This window comes from Rhodamnia argentea, chromosome 9, assembly GCF_020921035.1.
Source record: "Rhodamnia argentea isolate NSW1041297 chromosome 9, ASM2092103v1, whole genome shotgun sequence".
Lineage (NCBI taxonomy): Eukaryota > Viridiplantae > Streptophyta > Magnoliopsida > Myrtales > Myrtaceae > Rhodamnia > Rhodamnia argentea.
Window position 1 is genome coordinate 15,359,397 of NC_063158.1, and position 17,991 is coordinate 15,377,387.

General features: G+C 41.0%; 2 protein-coding genes and 1 pseudogene across 2 annotated transcripts; all 3 read right to left on the reverse strand.

Moving 5' to 3' along the window:
• Positions 1 to 880: 880 nt before the first annotated feature.
• Positions 881 to 4,859, reverse strand: LOC125316457 (annotated as a pseudogene).
• Positions 4,860 to 4,866: 7 nt separating this feature from the next.
• LOC115756040 (berberine bridge enzyme-like 8) lies at positions 4,867 to 6,605 on the reverse strand. The gene has a single exon (XM_048285793.1). The coding sequence runs from the start codon at positions 6,603 to 6,605 to the stop codon at positions 4,995 to 4,997; it is 1,611 nt and encodes a 536-aa protein (XP_048141750.1). The 3' UTR covers positions 4,867 to 4,994.
• Positions 6,606 to 7,251: 646 nt separating this feature from the next.
• On the reverse strand, positions 7,252 to 7,833 carry LOC125316458 (berberine bridge enzyme-like 8). The gene has a single exon (XM_048284790.1). The coding sequence runs from the start codon at positions 7,831 to 7,833 to the stop codon at positions 7,252 to 7,254; it is 582 nt and encodes a 193-aa protein (XP_048140747.1).
• Positions 7,834 to 17,991: the final 10,158 nt, after the last annotated feature.

A 17,991-nucleotide genomic window follows, 5' to 3' on the forward strand; every position in this document is an offset into this window, starting at 1 on the left:
GAGTACTAAAAAGATCGACTAGCAAATGTGGTTAATGAGGAAAAGACTCGATTCATGGTATCCGGCTTATGAAAAGGATTTACAGAGACTCGATTCATGGTATTTGGCTCATGAAAAGGATTTGAAGAGACTCGATTTGGTAATTTACTCATGAAAAGGATTTGAAGAGACTCGATTCATGGTATTTGCCACACGAAAAGGATTTGAAGAGATCGATTCAGGGTATTTGCCTCACGAAATGAATTTGAAGAGAATCGATTCATCGTAATTGGCTCACGAAAATGATTTGAAGAGACTAAATTCATGGTAATTGGCTCATGAAAAGGATTTGAAGAGACTTGATCCATGGTAATCAATGTATCAAAATCAGATTTTGACAAAAACACAAAATCCATCTAGAGGGACAAAAGAAAATAAAAGGCACAAACGACAGCCATGGCCAATGCAATTATATAGAGCCAACATAAACACCTACATGGAAAACCCGAGATGGCAAGGTCAAAGAAAGTAGCTTAGCAGGTGACATTAAGTAAAAAATGATGAAGAGTGCCAAGAAGATCAACTAACAAAAAGGGTTTAGTGACGAAAAGACTAGATTCATGGTAATTGTCTCATTGAAAGGATTTGAAGAGACTCGATTCATGATATTTGGATCATGAAAAGGATTTGAAAAGACTCGATTCATGGTAATTGGCTCATGAAAAGGATTTAAAGAGAATCGATTCAAGGTAACTGGCTCATGAAAAGGTTTTGAAGAGACTCGATTCATGATAATTGGCTCATGAAAAGGATTTAAAGAGACTCGATTCACGGTACTTGACTCATAAAAAAGGATTTTATCAAGCATGCCAAACTAAAGATACCGATCAAGAGTTTGACTTTAGTATTTGGTTCTCATTGAAGTGGAAATATCGGTGATCGCTGACTCGATAGAAGTCGTGACATCTAATGCGTGTCGAGAGCAGACGAAGTAGATTGTAGCTCTACTTTAGTCTCCATTTAGGCCTACATCTAGAGTTATGCATGCATTTTATGAAGCATCTAATTGAAGATGGTCATCATATATCTGCACCTTCTGTAAACGGTAATTTGCAGACAATAGATTGCAAGGACTTGGTTGTTTTGGAAATTACTATGAGTGTGGCCTTTCCATGTCTCCCCAAGTTTCCAGTTGTCCAATCTACAAAAAGTGATGTGCTTCAGCCAGGCTCGTTTTAATTCATATAGATAAATAGTAAGACGGTTCTACCGGGAACGTCTGCGTGAGATTACTACAAGATGCCAAACTGACTTGGGAATGGAGTATCAGGTTCAGCTTCATTTGGAACTTTTCTTTAACCATCTCTAATTTCTTCTGGAGCACAAAATGTTGCAATGTTGTGGGGCTGCTCCAGTCACATATTAAATTTCTCTGAAAGGCTAAACTTACCTACAAATTAGTACAAGACTTCCATCACATGCCTATAGGTCCAGCCCATAAGATACGACATATACACTCCTAACTTCATATTTATAATCAACAGAGAGATAACGATCCATCTCTTTATTCTTATGTGTATGTAGATGCCATAGACGTACGTCTATTCAGCTCTCTAAATATTAATCATAGAAGAATGAGTTATCCCGATTTTCAGCGTGATTGACATAATCTCGAAAGTCTTATTGTCGGAATGAATAAACAATATGCAGCTTTCACTTTGCGACTTTCGATGAATTGATAGAAATTATGTTCTAGTGTCACACACCTCAATCTGGCTAATGATCTTTGAGTTTGCACCGTTGGCTTTAGCATTCACATACTACCATTGAATCAACCGATTATGAAGCAGGTGAAGTTGATGAATGTTTTCCGCATCCGCAGGACCCAGAGAAGATGATGAGATGAGGTTTTCTTGCTCTTCAACAAGTCAAGTCCCATATTAAGCAACTTCTCCACACCATTATGCCTTGGAGGGACTCGACGGTGGCTTCAAGCTTGAAAAGGACAACAGCCTCTCTTTATTTTCTATAGACATCAGAGATGAACCTGACCTGCCGGGTGACAGAGCCCATTGCAGCATTGCACTCCTGTACTCAACGAGCGAACTAGCCCTTTTGATCGTGACTTTCACTGTAAACTTGTTCGACCAAGCTGTTTCATCGATCGACAGAGGATGATGAGCATTCGAATCTAAAGTCGACCTGCTAGACCTTCCTGTTATATCATTCATGTGCTTGGATGAAACTTCTATACCGGCTTGCCCCATTGTTGTCATCGACGATAAATTGGATGTCAAAGAGGATACATCGATGCGTTTGGATTCATATTCAAGAGAAAGGTCTGTTAAAAGAATCAGATTTCCTTCTGGAAGATTTCTTGAAAAGGGCATTTTCATCAACTGAGAATCTTCAACAGACCATCGGGGCAAGAGACCCTTGTTCGAAGACGGCGACGATTTTTTTTCCGGGAAATAACAAATTAACGATGTAACTCATGGAACCGCCGGGAATAGGCTTGTGGTTCTCTTTACTACTACCTTTCACATTATCGATTCTACTAGTCTCGGTGCCGCTCCTCTGCCTGCTCAAATGCGTCTCAGCACTTGCGACCTTATTTCCGCTTTTTTTGGCTTTCGCAGTCGACTAGGCTCTTGCTATATTTCAAGCTATTTTTCGCAGTCGGCCTTATTAATGATGTAACCCAAAAGCTTTTGGGTTAGACTTTCTAATATGATATCGGAGCCACTGTTATCTATATATGTGGGTCCACTCCCATTAGTTAAATTTCACGTGCAAGCCAGATTACGAGTGACACATGGAAATTGATTAATGGGGGTCGGCCCACATATGCATAAAGAGATAACACTGGTTTTTAGGTTGGACATTTTAACATGGTATTAGAACCAATGTCTTCCACAAATGTGCGTCCACCCCCCGTAATTCAAATTCCACATGCCGCTTGTAATTCGGCTTACACATGAGTTGGGTCTTGAAGTTGTTGTTTCGTAGTCCCACATCAATTATGAATGGGTCATATATGCTCTTTATATTCATGTGATCTTCTTTTACTTATAAGCTTAAGTTTTTGGGTTGGACTTACTAATAGTATACATGCTAAAAGAGCACATTACAACTTGGTACTGGTTTGACCAAAAAAAAAAAATTGTGTTTGGAGCCATGATTTTCTTCTGACCTATTCAATGTACTAACGCTAACATTCCAGTGGATTATAACATGCTACATTGACCAGACCCTAACATGAAAAGTCCATACTTCACACACGCACAGAAGACAATCCTGTCCAAATCCTAATAAAAATACGGAAGAGAAGACTTCAATAATCTACAAGAACTTTGAGCTTTTGTTTTAGTTGATATTTTTGTTTTATAGTTAAGATCTATTCTGGATAAGTATGACTCTTTAAATCAATCTGGATGTACACGGAAGAGAAGACTTCAATAATCGCGTTGTTATGTTATTCATGCACATCCCAACTTGTTTTGTTATTGTTCTACAGATACACGGGAACTCTGTTCATTATTCCTTGTAGTCTGTGGAAAACGAAGGCACTAATTAATCACTAATGAATCTGAAAAACGAACACCCTGATTAATCATGTTTCAAGATGCCGTATTTTACATACACCTTCAACTGTTCCAATCCAATATCAAGATCAAGTGATCTTATCAGATTTATCCGGCATGAGTTCGAACGTTGCCAGACTTCTAAATCGCGTCAGTCGTCTGGCGACATGGTGCTGGAATTATCCCGCAAAGAAAGCCGAATCTTTTCGATGCTAATGAAGCGAAAATGCAGGAGTCATGCTGGTAATTGAACTGATATACCAGAATCATTTCCAGTCAAATTCTCTTAGGTAAGAGCCTTCAGGATTTCACACAGTGGAGTGTACGCGCAAAACGTGCCTTTTCAACGAAAAGAATGGCCAATCTAGTGGTTATATTCCTCGATTTTCAAGATAATGGTTTCGAGATTTTAAGAAAAGAATGTCCAGAATCTATTTCACATTAATCTCACTTCGAAAAATAGAGATGCTTTACAAATTTGTCTAAGATGGAATATAATTGCCAGCCAAATTAGAGCTAATTGATTGAGAGACTTTAATATAAATGTGTTGGTAGAGTCCCGTTCACATGCGCCCATTTCCAAAAATCGTTAGCTCAAAGACTGGCCTAAATATTTCAAGTACTTGCTTGCTAAGGTCAAGCCCATAATGTATAGGCCTGGCCATCAAGCCATGGTAATAAGTCCATTTTGTTTGGCCCAAAGTTTACCATTAAGTCTGAAAGTTTTATTTAAGAAGAAATTACCCCCCGCAGTCCTTAAACTTGGACCATTTTGTTGCATTTTAGTCCATCACTTTTGTATGATTGTGGCCTTCGACACTTTGTTCGCATCTAGTCATTTCTGTGTGGTTGTCAACGTTGGCGCAATTAGGGCATTTCCATCTCGTGAATTGAATGTGTATTTATGAATCTCACCAATTATGTGCAAAACGCTCTAGGTCAAGATCATATGTACATGTCAATGGTCTAGACCTAAGCATTTCATGGATGATTTGCCAATGAGATTATTATATCTTTTTGGGTTGAGAAAACACAGAGTTGGGCGATGCCAGCCTAGGCAGGCCTGGGCGAGGTTTGGCGTTGCCTAGATCGGGGTGGGCCTCGCCCGATCCTAGTGAGGGTCGTCAGCCCGAGCTTAGGGCCAGCGAGGGTTCGGCGACCTCCATCGGCCCTTCTGAGAGTGGGCCAACTCTTATCTTTTCCATGTGAGTTTGAAGCCTGCAAACTTTGAAGGAACCTTAGCTTCACGTATGACTTCAATAGCTGCTCATCTCCATCTTTAATTCGAGGACCCATTGTTAATCTCTTTATTCTCATTCACAAATTCTGCATTATTCGCCAATACAAACTTACAAATCTCTGAACTAATGAAGTGTCTAAAGGATCAGCAGAAATGCAATTATTATTTATTGGGCGCTTCCACTTTCTTTTTCACCGGGGAAGAACCGGAATGCTCTGTTCGTTTCTGAAGAAATTACCAGGATCGACTTTGGTCTTTATCTCCACCAACCTGTTGAAATTGCCCTTGAAGTACTTCACCCCGTACACTTTCCCTTCCTCGTAGCTCTCGTCTCCATTGTGGTTAATCCCCAGATCAAGGTCCCTATAATTCAAGAACGCTTCTCTCGGGTTCTTCGACACAAAGGGCGTCATGTAACGATAGAGCTTCCTCGTCAGCTCGATGTAGTGCCGTGCCGCCTCGTCCCCATCCTCGTCCCAATTTGTCGCGTACTGTATCTTCCATAGGTTCCCGGCCCTATGCGGAAACGGGGTGTTGGTGGCAGGAATCTCGCCCATCTTGCCTCCGTAAGGGTTGAAGGTCAACACCGGCCTTTCTAGCTCGATCATCCTCCTCCAAATCAGCTCCAATCCGTCCTTCGGTATGATTTGCTTCACGTAGTCGGACTTTCTCTTCAAATGTGTCAAGACTTGCGGCGTGCGCGAAAGCAAAGCATCCACTGGAGTCCCGATCGGGAAACTGGTCCAGTAGAGCGTGGACTCGACCCAACTCATTTCGATGCAATCTGATTTCAGCAAGCCTAGCTCGGGAAAGCTATTGCTCATCAATGCAAGAAGCCTTTGAGCGTCTCCAAGGAAAAGCGCGAAAAACGTGGCTCTTATTGTTTTCTCTCCCGCGTTTGTTCCATTGACCACGTCCATGATCAGCCTTATGAAGAGATCCTCGTCCAGTTTGGGCGCCACTTGTTCCCACTTGTACACCACCTCGGTCGCGTTTTGCTCCCACGTCCTTGGGACCTGGAAGACCGTCACCGTCTCTGGGACTCGGACAAGGTTGATCTTGTAAGCGAGGACAACGCCAAAGCTCGCACCGCCTCCGCCTCTTATGGCCCAAAAAAGGTCTTCGCCCATGGATTCTCTATCCAGTATTTCCCCATTGATGTCGATCATGCGCGCATCAACTATGTTGTCGACGGAAAGCCCATACTTCCTCATCATGTTGCCATAGCCTCCGCCGCTGAAGTGGCCACCGACGCCCACTGTGGGGCAAACCCCGGCGGGAAAGCCATGGACCTTGCTCGTCGCTGCAATCCCATAGTAGACCTCGCCAAGGGTGGCCCCCGCCTGGACCCATGCTGTCTCAGCCTCGATGTCGACATCAACGGAGCGGAAATTGAGCATGTCAAGGATGAAGAAAGGCAAGGAGATGGAGACGTAGGATATGCCCTCGTAGTCGTGGCCTCCACTTCGGATCTTCATCTCGACCGAGAGCTTCCGGGCGCAAATGATGGCGGCTTGCACATGAGACTCATGGAGTGCGGTGAGGATGAGAGCGGGTTTCGGCGTGCTGGAGGTGTTGAAGCGGAGGTTTCGAATGTAAGATTGAAGAACGAACGAGAAAGAAGAGTTGGTGGGCGTGTATATGGATGAGGTTATCGGATGCGAAGGTTGGGAGTGGTCGATGAGGCATTGGGCTAGGGTTTCGTTAGCAAAGGCTTGAGAATGTGAAGAAAATGAAGCTATGAACAACGCCAGGAATGAGAAGATGTAAAGAGTTTTGGACTTTGGAAATGAAGTTCCCATTTTAGGGTTTGGTTCAAATATTTTTGCTGGTTGAGATAATTAGTTTTGCATGAAGGCCTTTTATAGGAAATGGGATTGGCTAAGAATTCATTAAAAAAAAAATAGAGTCAATGATAATCGAAATGAGAAGATCTTACAAGCCACCTCCAATCTTGACCGGAAAATCCTAAGTACAAATCTTGAAAAACAAAATCCGACATAGACTAAATGAAGAGGGTTGACATTCTTAGTTGGTGATTCTGGTGATCTCATTTCAGTTACCTCATAAATACTTGAGCATGGACATGCGATTCTGGAACTCTTATCCTTACAATTCCAGGTCCAAACTTGGAAAAGCCAACTTACGAAAAGTAAGACGGTCAACTGTCTTGCTTGATGATAATTGTGATCTCGTTCATGCAGAAATTGCCTTTGTTTTATTTCGTGCAAGTATTTCCGCAATGACATGCACTTCTAGAACTCTTATCCTTACAATTTTCGCACTAGCTGTCATATACGTATATTCTTATATTTCGCAATAGCTATCCGGGTTGCTCAATTCTGACTTTCGCCTATGTTTTATATGGGTTTTTCCACTCTCTTTCAAGGACCAATTTCCTATCATGGCCCAATTCATTTTATCGTAATTACTATACAAAGTGACCTACTACACGCCTCCGCCGCTGAAGTGGCCACCGACGCCCACTGTGGGGCAAACCCCGGCGGGAAAGCCATGGACCTTGCTCGTCGCTGCAATCCCATAGTAGACCTCGCCAAGGGTGGCCCCCGCCTGGACCCATGCTGTCTCAGCCTCGATGTCGACATCAACGGAGCGGAAATTGAGCATGTCAAGGATGAAGAAAGGCAAGGAGATGGAGACGTAGGATATGCCCTCGTAGTCGTGGCCTCCACTTCGGATCTTCATCTCGACCGAGAGCTTCCGGGCGCAAATGATGGCGGCTTGCACATGAGACTCATGGAGTGCGGTGAGGATGAGAGCGGGTTTCGGCGTGCTGGAGGTGTTGAAGCGGAGGTTTCGAATGTAAGATTGAAGAACGAACGAGAAAGAAGAGTTGGTGGGCGTGTATATGGATGAGGTTATCGGATGCGAAGGTTGGGAGTGGTCGATGAGGCATTGGGCTAGGGTTTCGTTAGCAAAGGCTTGAGAATGTGAAGAAAATGAAGCTATGAACAACGCCAGGAATGAGAAGATGTAAAGAGTTTTGGACTTTGGAAATGAAGTTCCCATTTTAGGGTTTGGTTCAAATATTTTTGCTGGTTGAGATAATTAGTTTTGCATGAAGGCCTTTTATAGGAAATGGGATTGGCTAAGAATTCATTAAAAAAAAATAGAGTCAATGATAATCGAAATGAGAAGATCTTACAAGCCACCTCCAATCTTGACCGGAAAATCCTAAGTACAAATCTTGAAAAACAAAATCCGACATAGACTAAATGAAGAGGGTTGACATTCTTAGTTGGTGATTCTGGTGATCTCATTTCAGTTACCTCATAAATACTTGAGCATGGACATGCGATTCTGGAACTCTTATCCTTACAATTCCAGGTCCAAACTTGGAAAAGCCAACTTACGAAAAGTAAGACGGTCAACTGTCTTGCTTGATGATAATTGTGATCTCGTTCATGCAGAAATTGCCTTTGTTTTATTTCGTGCAAGTATTTCCGCAATGACATGCACTTCTAGAACTCTTATCCTTACAATTTTCGCACTAGCTGTCATATACGTATATTCTTATATTTCGCAATAGCTATCCGGGTTGCTCAATTCTGACTTTCGCCTATGTTTTATATGGGTTTTTCCACTCTCTTTCAAGGACCAATTTCCTATCATGGCCCAATTCATTTTATCGTAATTACTATACAAAGTGACCTACTACACAAATAAGCGTGAGAAAAGAACACTAGAAGTGCCATAACTTATGTACGACGTTCACTTGAGTGCCATAATTTTCAAAACGTTCACTTAAGTGTCATAACTTTCAAAAATCGTTCACTTGAGTGCTACGTCGGAACAAAATCGTTCACTTGAGTGCTATAGCAACTTTTCCGGCATGCCATGTCAACTTTCCGGCTTGTCACGTCGGCTTTCCAGCATCTACAGTAACTTTTCCAGCTACCACGTCAGTTTTTCCGGCTGTCACGTCAACATGGCACTCAAGTGAACGATTTTTAAAAGTTATGGCACTTAAGTGAACGTTTTGAAAGTTATGGCTCTCAAGTGAACGCTGTACAAAAGTTATGGCACTTCTAGTGTACTTTTCCCAATAACTATTCATTTGAAAATCCAGTATTGACTACTCGGGTGTTCCCAAACAGAAGCAAAAGACTTGTTGAACTGGTTCAAGCTACTTCTCTTCTACAGAGAGAGGAATCGTTGAGAGAGAAATCATCAGAGCCATTGAATTGTTTTCGTTAAGGTATGTATATCTTGGCAGGTAATTTCTTGATCTCAACTCATCAGAGCTAATGATTCCGGGGAGCGTAGACTCATCCGTACATACCCTTTATACGGATTTCTTCTTCTTACTTTCTAGGCCCATCCTCAAGCTGAACAGCAGCTGCAAACCCAAATTTAATGGATCGCACTTGTCAAATTTTCTTGCCTCCAATGCATGTGTGACGGTATAGATTGGTCCATGAAGTCGAAGCTTGCCAAGAAATGTTTCTCTCAATCTAAATTGTTGTTGAGATATCTTATAATCTTATCATTCATTGAAAGATATTGTACGATCTAGTGTTGTTTATTTGAGTCTGCCGGGGATATTGAGATTATTTACTTTGTTACGTTGCTTTGTAGGATCGGTTTTCACCTCTTTCGGAATGAAAGTTGAAGAATTTTTCTCGGGGTTTGCTCCGACAATGAAGTTTTAACAGGAGTTTGAAGAGTCTATAGTCCTAACAGTGGGGAATACTACTGTCGAGCATGTCCGTCCAATCTTAAACTTTCGTTAGAAACTACCTTCCATTTTGCTCATTTGCTTCCTGCTTTTCCTGCGGCTTTTAGTACAATACTCTCGATGTGCGCGAGCCCAACCAAAACGGACGAAATTCAATATGAGACAATTGGCATTGAGGTGCGATTCATATGCGCCATCGACAGCAAAACAAGGGTTCCTGTTTTATTAAGCCCTAATTACAGCAAAATTTTCTGTTGAATGTAACCTTAATTTAAGGGTGAACTAAAATAAATATTGTATCTTGATATTTCTTTCATGTTTTTTCACTCTATTTCGTTGTGGTTGTGCATCGAATCCTAAGAGTTGGCACCCTAAAAAAGCCAACTTTTTTTTTTGTCAAAGAGTCAAATTTACTAAGAATTTATGTCACCTATTGTAAATCGGCCGTGGCGTTGGATACGATATCAACTCGGGCCAATGCCGATGAGGAAGTGCTAAAGGCTATTCAGACAAAAAGGAATCTCTCACTTGTGGATGTAGGAGATCTTGCGGAAATATCATCCGGGCCAATGCATGGAGCCTTGTGGAAAGATAACGCGTCTTCGCCTCGACTGAGTCAGTGATAGCTATTGAGCCCGATTGAAAACATAGATATCCCTCAGATCGGACAGTCAAACCATAGATGCTACGAAGTTGCCACCAAGGTTGCTTTGTAAGGGACCATGGGAAGGGTCGGCATTAGGGGACCAATGAACCGGGCGCTGTTTCAAAACCCTAACGTGAGAAGCAACAATATAGTGGTGGTCTCGCCATTTTTATCTGATCGCGAAATGACAGCAAAAGACGAGCACGACGTTACTGGCGGAGGAAAGAAAGTCTTGACGTCGCCGAAAGGAATAAGCCTCTAACTCAATTCTCGACCTCATAGAGCCTGACTTTTAAATTAGAGGGTACAGGGTTGATGAAATGATTTAAATTACAATCGTTGGTTAACGGAGGTAATCAATAATTGTTTAAAGTTCCGTGGCTCCGGCATAACGGTCTTAAAGATGACGAGGGTAATACATCTAGTGATAAAGATAATAATAACAATTGTCGTCAATCCTTGGTACGAAATTATGCCTGACTTTTTTTTTTTTTTTTATCATATCCTTTTTAGCTTGCCGACCAAATTATTGAGAAGCCAAGCATTACAAAATAGAATCTTGCCATAAAAAAGAAAAAAACCGCTTAATGTATATAAAAAAAGGGCTAAGAATTCATTAAAAAAAAAAATAGAATCAATGATAATCGAAATGAGAAGTTCTTACAAGCCACCTCCAATCTTGACCGGAAAATTGTAAGTACAAATCTTGAAAAACAAAATCCGACATAGACTAAATGAAGAGGGTTGACATTCTTAGTTGATGATTCTGGTGATCCTGTTTCAGTTACTTCATAAATACTTGAGCATGGACATGCGATTCTGGAGCTCTTATCCTTACAATTCCAGGTCCAAACTTGGAAAAGCCAACTTACGAAAAGTAAGAGGGTCAGTTGTCTTGCTTGATGATAATTGTGATCTCGTTCATGCAGAAATTGCCTTTGTTTTATTTTGTGCAAGTACTTCCGCAATGACATGCGCTTCTGGAACTCTTATCCTTACAATTTTCGGTCAAAACCTTGAAAATATATTTTGGGATTTTACTAGCATAACAATTTTTTTGGTGACTGAGAGAATAACACAATGTTGTGAACCACAAATTCTTGAAAAAAGTAAACCCTAGGACCCTATAATAATTTTAATTATTTGTTATCTATTTTTTTGTGGTTCACAACATGCTGTCAATCTCACAGTAAAAAAAAAAAAAAGGTAAGCAAGCAAGCTCTCATGTAAGCATATTCCATATTTCGCACTAGCTATCCGGGTTGCTCAATTTTGACTTCCGCCTATGTTTTGCATATTCCATATTTCGCACTAGCTATCCGGGTTGCTCAATTCTGACTTCCGCCTATGTTTTATATGGGTTTTTCCACACTCTTTCAAGGACCAATTTCCTATCATGCCCCAATTCATTTTATCGTAATTTCTATACAAAGTGACCTACCACACAAATAACTGTTCATTTGAAAATCCTCACGTATCTGTGGTACCACATTTTGCATAGGAACTACGACAAAATGAATTCGGGTATAATATGATGCAATGGGGAATTGAACTATGGAGCGTCCTTAGATGGATCACTCGTCCCATGCGCATACAGATTGGTTTTCCTTTTCTACTCGAATCTCTCCATTTGAACTTAGCTGGTTTCTTGACATTTCCTTGAGGCCACATCGTTCTTGACTAGAGAAAACACGTTCTACTACCAGTCGATAGATCAAGATTTCGAAATACGACGGAAGGTCTTAAGGGTACTATATTTGGTGCGTTTAAGAGAGCTTTCAAAGAATTACTTTGCATCTAGACAAAATGACTTTCTCATTAATGTCTTTTACTTAATGCAAATATTTTTGGGTAATACACTTTCAAAAGCAACTTTGGCCACACGATCCTCACCATCCCAACTTCCTCTTGTCCGCCGTCGCCACCCTTGCCACCTCCTCGACCCCCGTCCCGCAGCGACCCTTGTCACGCGATCATCGAAGACTCTTGTGTGACCCTTGGCCCAAGATTTGAAAGGGTTTCATCTGGGTGAAGCTTGTCTGCGTCGAGCAAACCTTGATGAAGCTCGACGTTGTGCAACCCTCGACGAGCTAGATGTTGGAGCCACGACCGTGTCTGTCTGAGAGAGGCGATGAACATTGTGTCTAGAATAATAGCAAGGGCAAAACACGAATGTCAAACATTAGTGACGGTAAGAATGGATAAAAAAGCAATTCATTAAACCCTTGAAGTAGCATTTTTAGAATGCTTAAAGCTCAAAACTCGCACTAAAGGCGTCTGAGATTGTGTTACCAAACGCTTAAAACTTTGTCTCTAAGGGCCTTTGAAGATCCAAATCTCATTGAAAATACTACGCCAAAGGCAGCTCAAGTGATTTTTATTAGGAGTGATTGGTTTTCGATCCGGTCCGATTCTCCTCAAGAAGCGGGAGCTGGACTAGTGGTCCCAGTTCCCATTTTTCGGAACTGGAGACCGGACTAGCCATCTGGGGACCGAGAACCAGACCGGACCGACAGTCCCATCAGGTTCCCAAGCGGTTCTAAAGAACTAGTAAACCCAGCTTTCGGACCTCTTGGACCATGGCGCACTAAAGTAGAAACTTCAGATGGATGTTTTCCTTGCGCACTCGTGGTAGCTTGAGAAAATGGCTGCTGAATATTTGAATTGGCAAGTCACTGTATTTCTGCTTTTCCCTGGATGCAGCTAACCCAGGTTTCTGACCTCTTGGATTATAGCCAACTGAAGTAGAAACTTCATATGGAGGTTTCACTTGCACTGTTGCACAGTCGTGGAAGCCAGAGAAAATTGCCGCGGAAAATTTTGACTTGACAAGTCATTATAGTTCTGCTTTTCTGTGAACATAGATAAGCCAGCTTCCCAGTATCCATATGTTAAGTTATGATGTCTATCAGGCCTCATCATAACCCTAAATCTGTTGAGGATTACTTTTAAAAATTAAAAAAAAAATTCAACATGTTCGGTCCTACCCTTGAAACCAGGAACCTAACCGCCCAGCTATTGGTTTTAATTTTAAGAATCGTGAACCGGACTATCGCCCTCTAGAATTGGAAACTGGGCCACTGGTTCCGATTCGGACAGTTCAATTTGCTCATCTTTAGGTTTTATAGCCTTTGGGATTTCACACAGAGGAGTGTACGCATCAATTTTAGAGTTAGTTGCAATGCGTACATAAGGACTGTAAATACCTCAGCTAGTCATCATCATTCGACTAACTCAAAATCTCAGAGGAAGACATTCTCAATTTTTATTCCATTATATCAGGTGTATATGTTTTTTCTTTTCTGGCCTACTACTGATATCGTGAATTTTTAGGATATCCACGTCGAAAAACGTTGATTGATATCACATCAATTGACCTCCATCTCACTCTTACATCTAGGTGACTCACAAATTGTTGTTAATCATAATCTCTCCCTATGATCTTTTTGAGCTCAAGAGTCTCATTTCCATACGTGTCGCCACTAGTACTAGATACAATTAGCCGTGTGGGAAAGCAATCTCAAGCAAACCTGTCTGCCATTCCTATCATTCACATTTCATATGTCTACGCGTGTCACCATTCGCGTCTTTGATGATTACAGCACATCCTGTTGAATGGGTCCGCCTTTTCGTGGGGCGAAGGTAACACAATATGAAAAAGAAAAGTCAAAAAGCATGTGGAGAGGAAAAAGAAGAGGGGAAAGAGGACTACATCTTCCGACGAAAATTCGATGGTTAAATAATGTCGAAATTAGCTCGAATTACAGGATAATGTTCGTGAGACCGAGGTCCATGAATTGATCGGTTTTGTTCGTTGAAAATATTTTCCAAGTTATCTCTTGTAGTCTCAGATCGTGATTAGATTTTCTTGCTCAATTTGTGTAAATCCACGTTCGAGGTGATGAAATACTATTGTATTATTGATGTTGAGCCTCTAGAGTGTAGCTAAAGAAGAACCTTTGTGATGCGTGTGCGGGATGGAAAATGCTTTTTGAGTGATCAAGGAAGGAATTGACGGCCGAACATAGTACGTGGGGATGGATGTCGATGATTGAATGCAAATGTAGGATAACTTCGATCACCATCGAGGCGTAGAGGATGCACTACAAGCCAAGGATACAGATTGGGATCGACGAAGTTCATCACAAAGGTTTAAAAGAATAATCACCCGCTAAGGATATAAGACTTTGGGATAAGAAAGCTCACCAATAAGGCCTAAAGGATTATCACCAATCGACAATATAGTGCTTTTTGGTTCACCACCGAGGAGTAATCCACTTTTCAATGATAAAGAAGCCAATATATGAGTTATCCACTCTCAAAATATATTCCTTCAAACAAAAGAAAATCTCATGTGTTCTCATTTATCAAATCTTCACTATTTACAAATGAGGATTCGCCTCTTCTTATAGTGGGACCAATACATAGGAAATAGACTAAACATTAAAGACACCGGAATTACCCATCTAATAAAGCCATAGGAACTAGAAAACACATTAAATTCCTAGGAACCAGAAAATGCAGTAAAATACCTAGAAACTAGAACTTTTACTCTTGAAACCTATAGCACAATTAAGACTCATGAAGACCTAGGAACTAAGAATGCAACAATCACATAAAGACTTGAAAATCTGACTATCCAATATTATTCACCTTCCAAAATTCGTCCACCAGCCTTGACTAGTAAATAACCATTTATGGAGTTCAACAATTGTCCAAGGAAATTGCTAAGAATAGCCCACCATTGTTCAAGATCTTGCCCTCACCCATCAACATGGCTGACCACGAGTCGACTTCAAGGGACAATTGCAAGAAGATGGCTTCCTCTGTTATTCTTCTTGATTTTGAGCTATGTCCAAGCTCTATCCATGGCCTTCGAGATCTCTTCCTCGCCTGTGGCATGGCGAGACTAGATCTGGAGGCACGATTCCAGTCTCGATGTGGACGAAAAATGACTACGCTCCACTATGATGATGGAGGGGTGGCTTGGCCGTCAACGAGGTCGACCACGAGGGGACAACGGAGGAAGATAGGGTTGCCCATGGAGACACCGACCACTGTTGACGGCCAAATCTGGATAGCCCCCAAGCGTCCCGACCATGGCGAAGCAGACAAACGAAGAAGATGAAGCCAGAGAAAGGAAATCTAGAAATATCGCATCAATGTTTTAAAATTTAATTCAAGACTTGTGTCAATTTTTAAGTGGATATGAAAGAAAAATTAATGCCACATCAATAATTGACGTGGCGGTAACAAACCATTGAATATTTTCTCCTATTTAAGGGGTACTAGAAACATATAGAATAAAATATTGTGTGGACAAGCAATACAGTAAATCACGGATTGCACAAGGTGGCATGGCAAGTAATTTGCTCACCTAAAAAGGAAAGGGGATTAGGATTGTTCGACTTGAATATATGGAATAAAGTATTGTTAGGTCGGATGTTGTGGAACCTCATCAATCGCCCGTCCTCTTCTCTTTGGAGTATATGGGTTCACAACACCAAATGCAGAGTCACTCCAATTATGTAGATCAACATTAGGGGCAGTATGGCTTGGAGTTGGCATTATCTTCTTAAATTTTGACCTATTTTAACCTCTGTTATCCATAGCTCAGGGTACTATTGTTGAGAAATCTATTATGAACTCAGACATGTGGGACAGGTTGTGGAGTGATATAACCTAATTTGGACTAGCGGCAATAGCAAACATAATTTTATTGGCTAGCTTGTTTGCAGAAAAAGACTACCAACAGCAAAGATTGTCGGCTAATGGATGGCTTTGGTTGATATCCGGTGTAACTTTTGCAGGATTAGTATATAAGAAAGAAGATATTTATTCTTCCAGTGTGAGTGGATAGGTAGCATATATGGCCTAGGAAGCACCAAAACTCTCGGGGGGTCTCCATATCGTGTTCGACATTCTCCGACACTCCAACACTCTCACGAGCAATCGACACGTCGTCGACGATCTAGACATGCCAGTAACACACGAGTCCAGTATCTCAAAGAGACATTTCGACACGCACGAGGTCAATTTTAAGCATTTTTCAATAAATTTGGAATCAAAATATAAATTTATCAAAAAAAACATATACTTAAATCATATATCCAGCCATCCCAAAATTAATATATTCAACCAGGAAAAAAAAATTAATCGTTAATTCCTAAAAGAAAAGGAAGAAGAAGAATAAACTCTCCGCTACATGATAATTTATCATGTATATATAAAAATATACATTTAATATACAACATATCCAAACATATCGAAATTTTTTATTTTTTAATAAATGACATGTCGGCGTGTCGTGTTGTGTCTCATATCACATGTCACGTGTCGGTGTCGATGCTACTTAACATATAGCGCAGTATCCTTATACAAGGATGGAATGAGGAACTTCAATGGATGGTTAAAGCAACAAAGGGAAAAGACTTTGTGGCAAGACTCCTCAAGGTATCCTTTCTAGCAACCACGTATGGCATTTGGATGGAGCACAACCGTAGGCGGGTTCAAAACAAGTCGACGAACATCCACATTACTTTGGCTAACGTGCGTAAATATGTAAAAGGTAGAACTTCACCCTACCGAAAATTAGTCCTTCTTAGACAAATATTGTTTTAGTTACTATGTGGATACTTTCTAACTCCATCTTTTTGAACTATTAGCTCTATTTACATCTTACACACACAAAAATCACTATTTAAGATCCATAACCTTTCTTTTAAAAAATTTCTTTCAAAGCACCAATGGTAACTTCATTCAAACTAAGATTATCTACGGTGATTGTAGACACTTTTTTTTTCTACTACCAAATCGTAGATGCAATTCTCAACCATATCCACTCCTTGCCCTTGTGACTAAACACAATCACAAAGTTGATGTTCTTCTATGCAACTTCACTTGGGCAAGGACCATGTTCCTCATCTTGAGGAGCATGCTTGTAAAGGTGCTTATACATAATATTCTCGGGGTCGTATCTCGAGCATCCAATGCCCCGTTTACGTGATATCTACGTAATAAAACTTGTAATGAGAGCTTTCTGATGAGCTCAATATTAATGGACTGAATTGAAAAATCAAGGATCCGATATTTTGGCTAAAGCGGGGCAATACACTTGGGTCTAGGGAAAATTATCCAAAAAACCTAGACATATTGCAGTTTTGTCAATTGAGTCATAAACTATTTAATTTTATTAATTGAGTTCTAAACCTTTTTATATTTGCAAATTTAGTGCATCGGCCAATTTTAGCAAGAAATTGCTAATATGGACTCTGGCTATCTTATATGGCACTGCTGATGTTGACGTAGATAATTTTTAACAAGTATAATTTTTTTAACTTATTTATTTATTCATTTATTTTCTTATGTCTCCCTTTTTCATTTTTTTTAATTTCTTTCCATTTTTCCCTCCGTAGGCCTCAAACAATGGCCCTCGTTGGATCAGGTGAGGGCAGCCCTTCATCAAATCTACACGGGCAAGGGTTGCCCTTGCCCGCCCAAGTAAGGGCAGCCCACACCCGCCCAGGTGAAGGCTACCCTCGGTTGATCCAATGAGCGTGGCCCTTGCCAACCCAAGCTCGAGTGTCCCTCAAGGCCAATGAGGGCAACCCTTGCCTAAGGCCAACGGCTTCCACCAATTATTGACAAGGCCTAGCGATGACTTGCTGGGGGCCGAGGGGGAGGGGGTGGTGGGGGTGGGGGAGAAGAGAAAAAAAGAAAAGAAGGAAAAGAGAAAAAATAAATAAATAAAAGAATCAGACAAAAAATGTTAAATACTATTAGCAATTGTCTTTGTGATGATCGGCCATACAACATAGGACCGTTGGCATCCACGTTTCCGTCA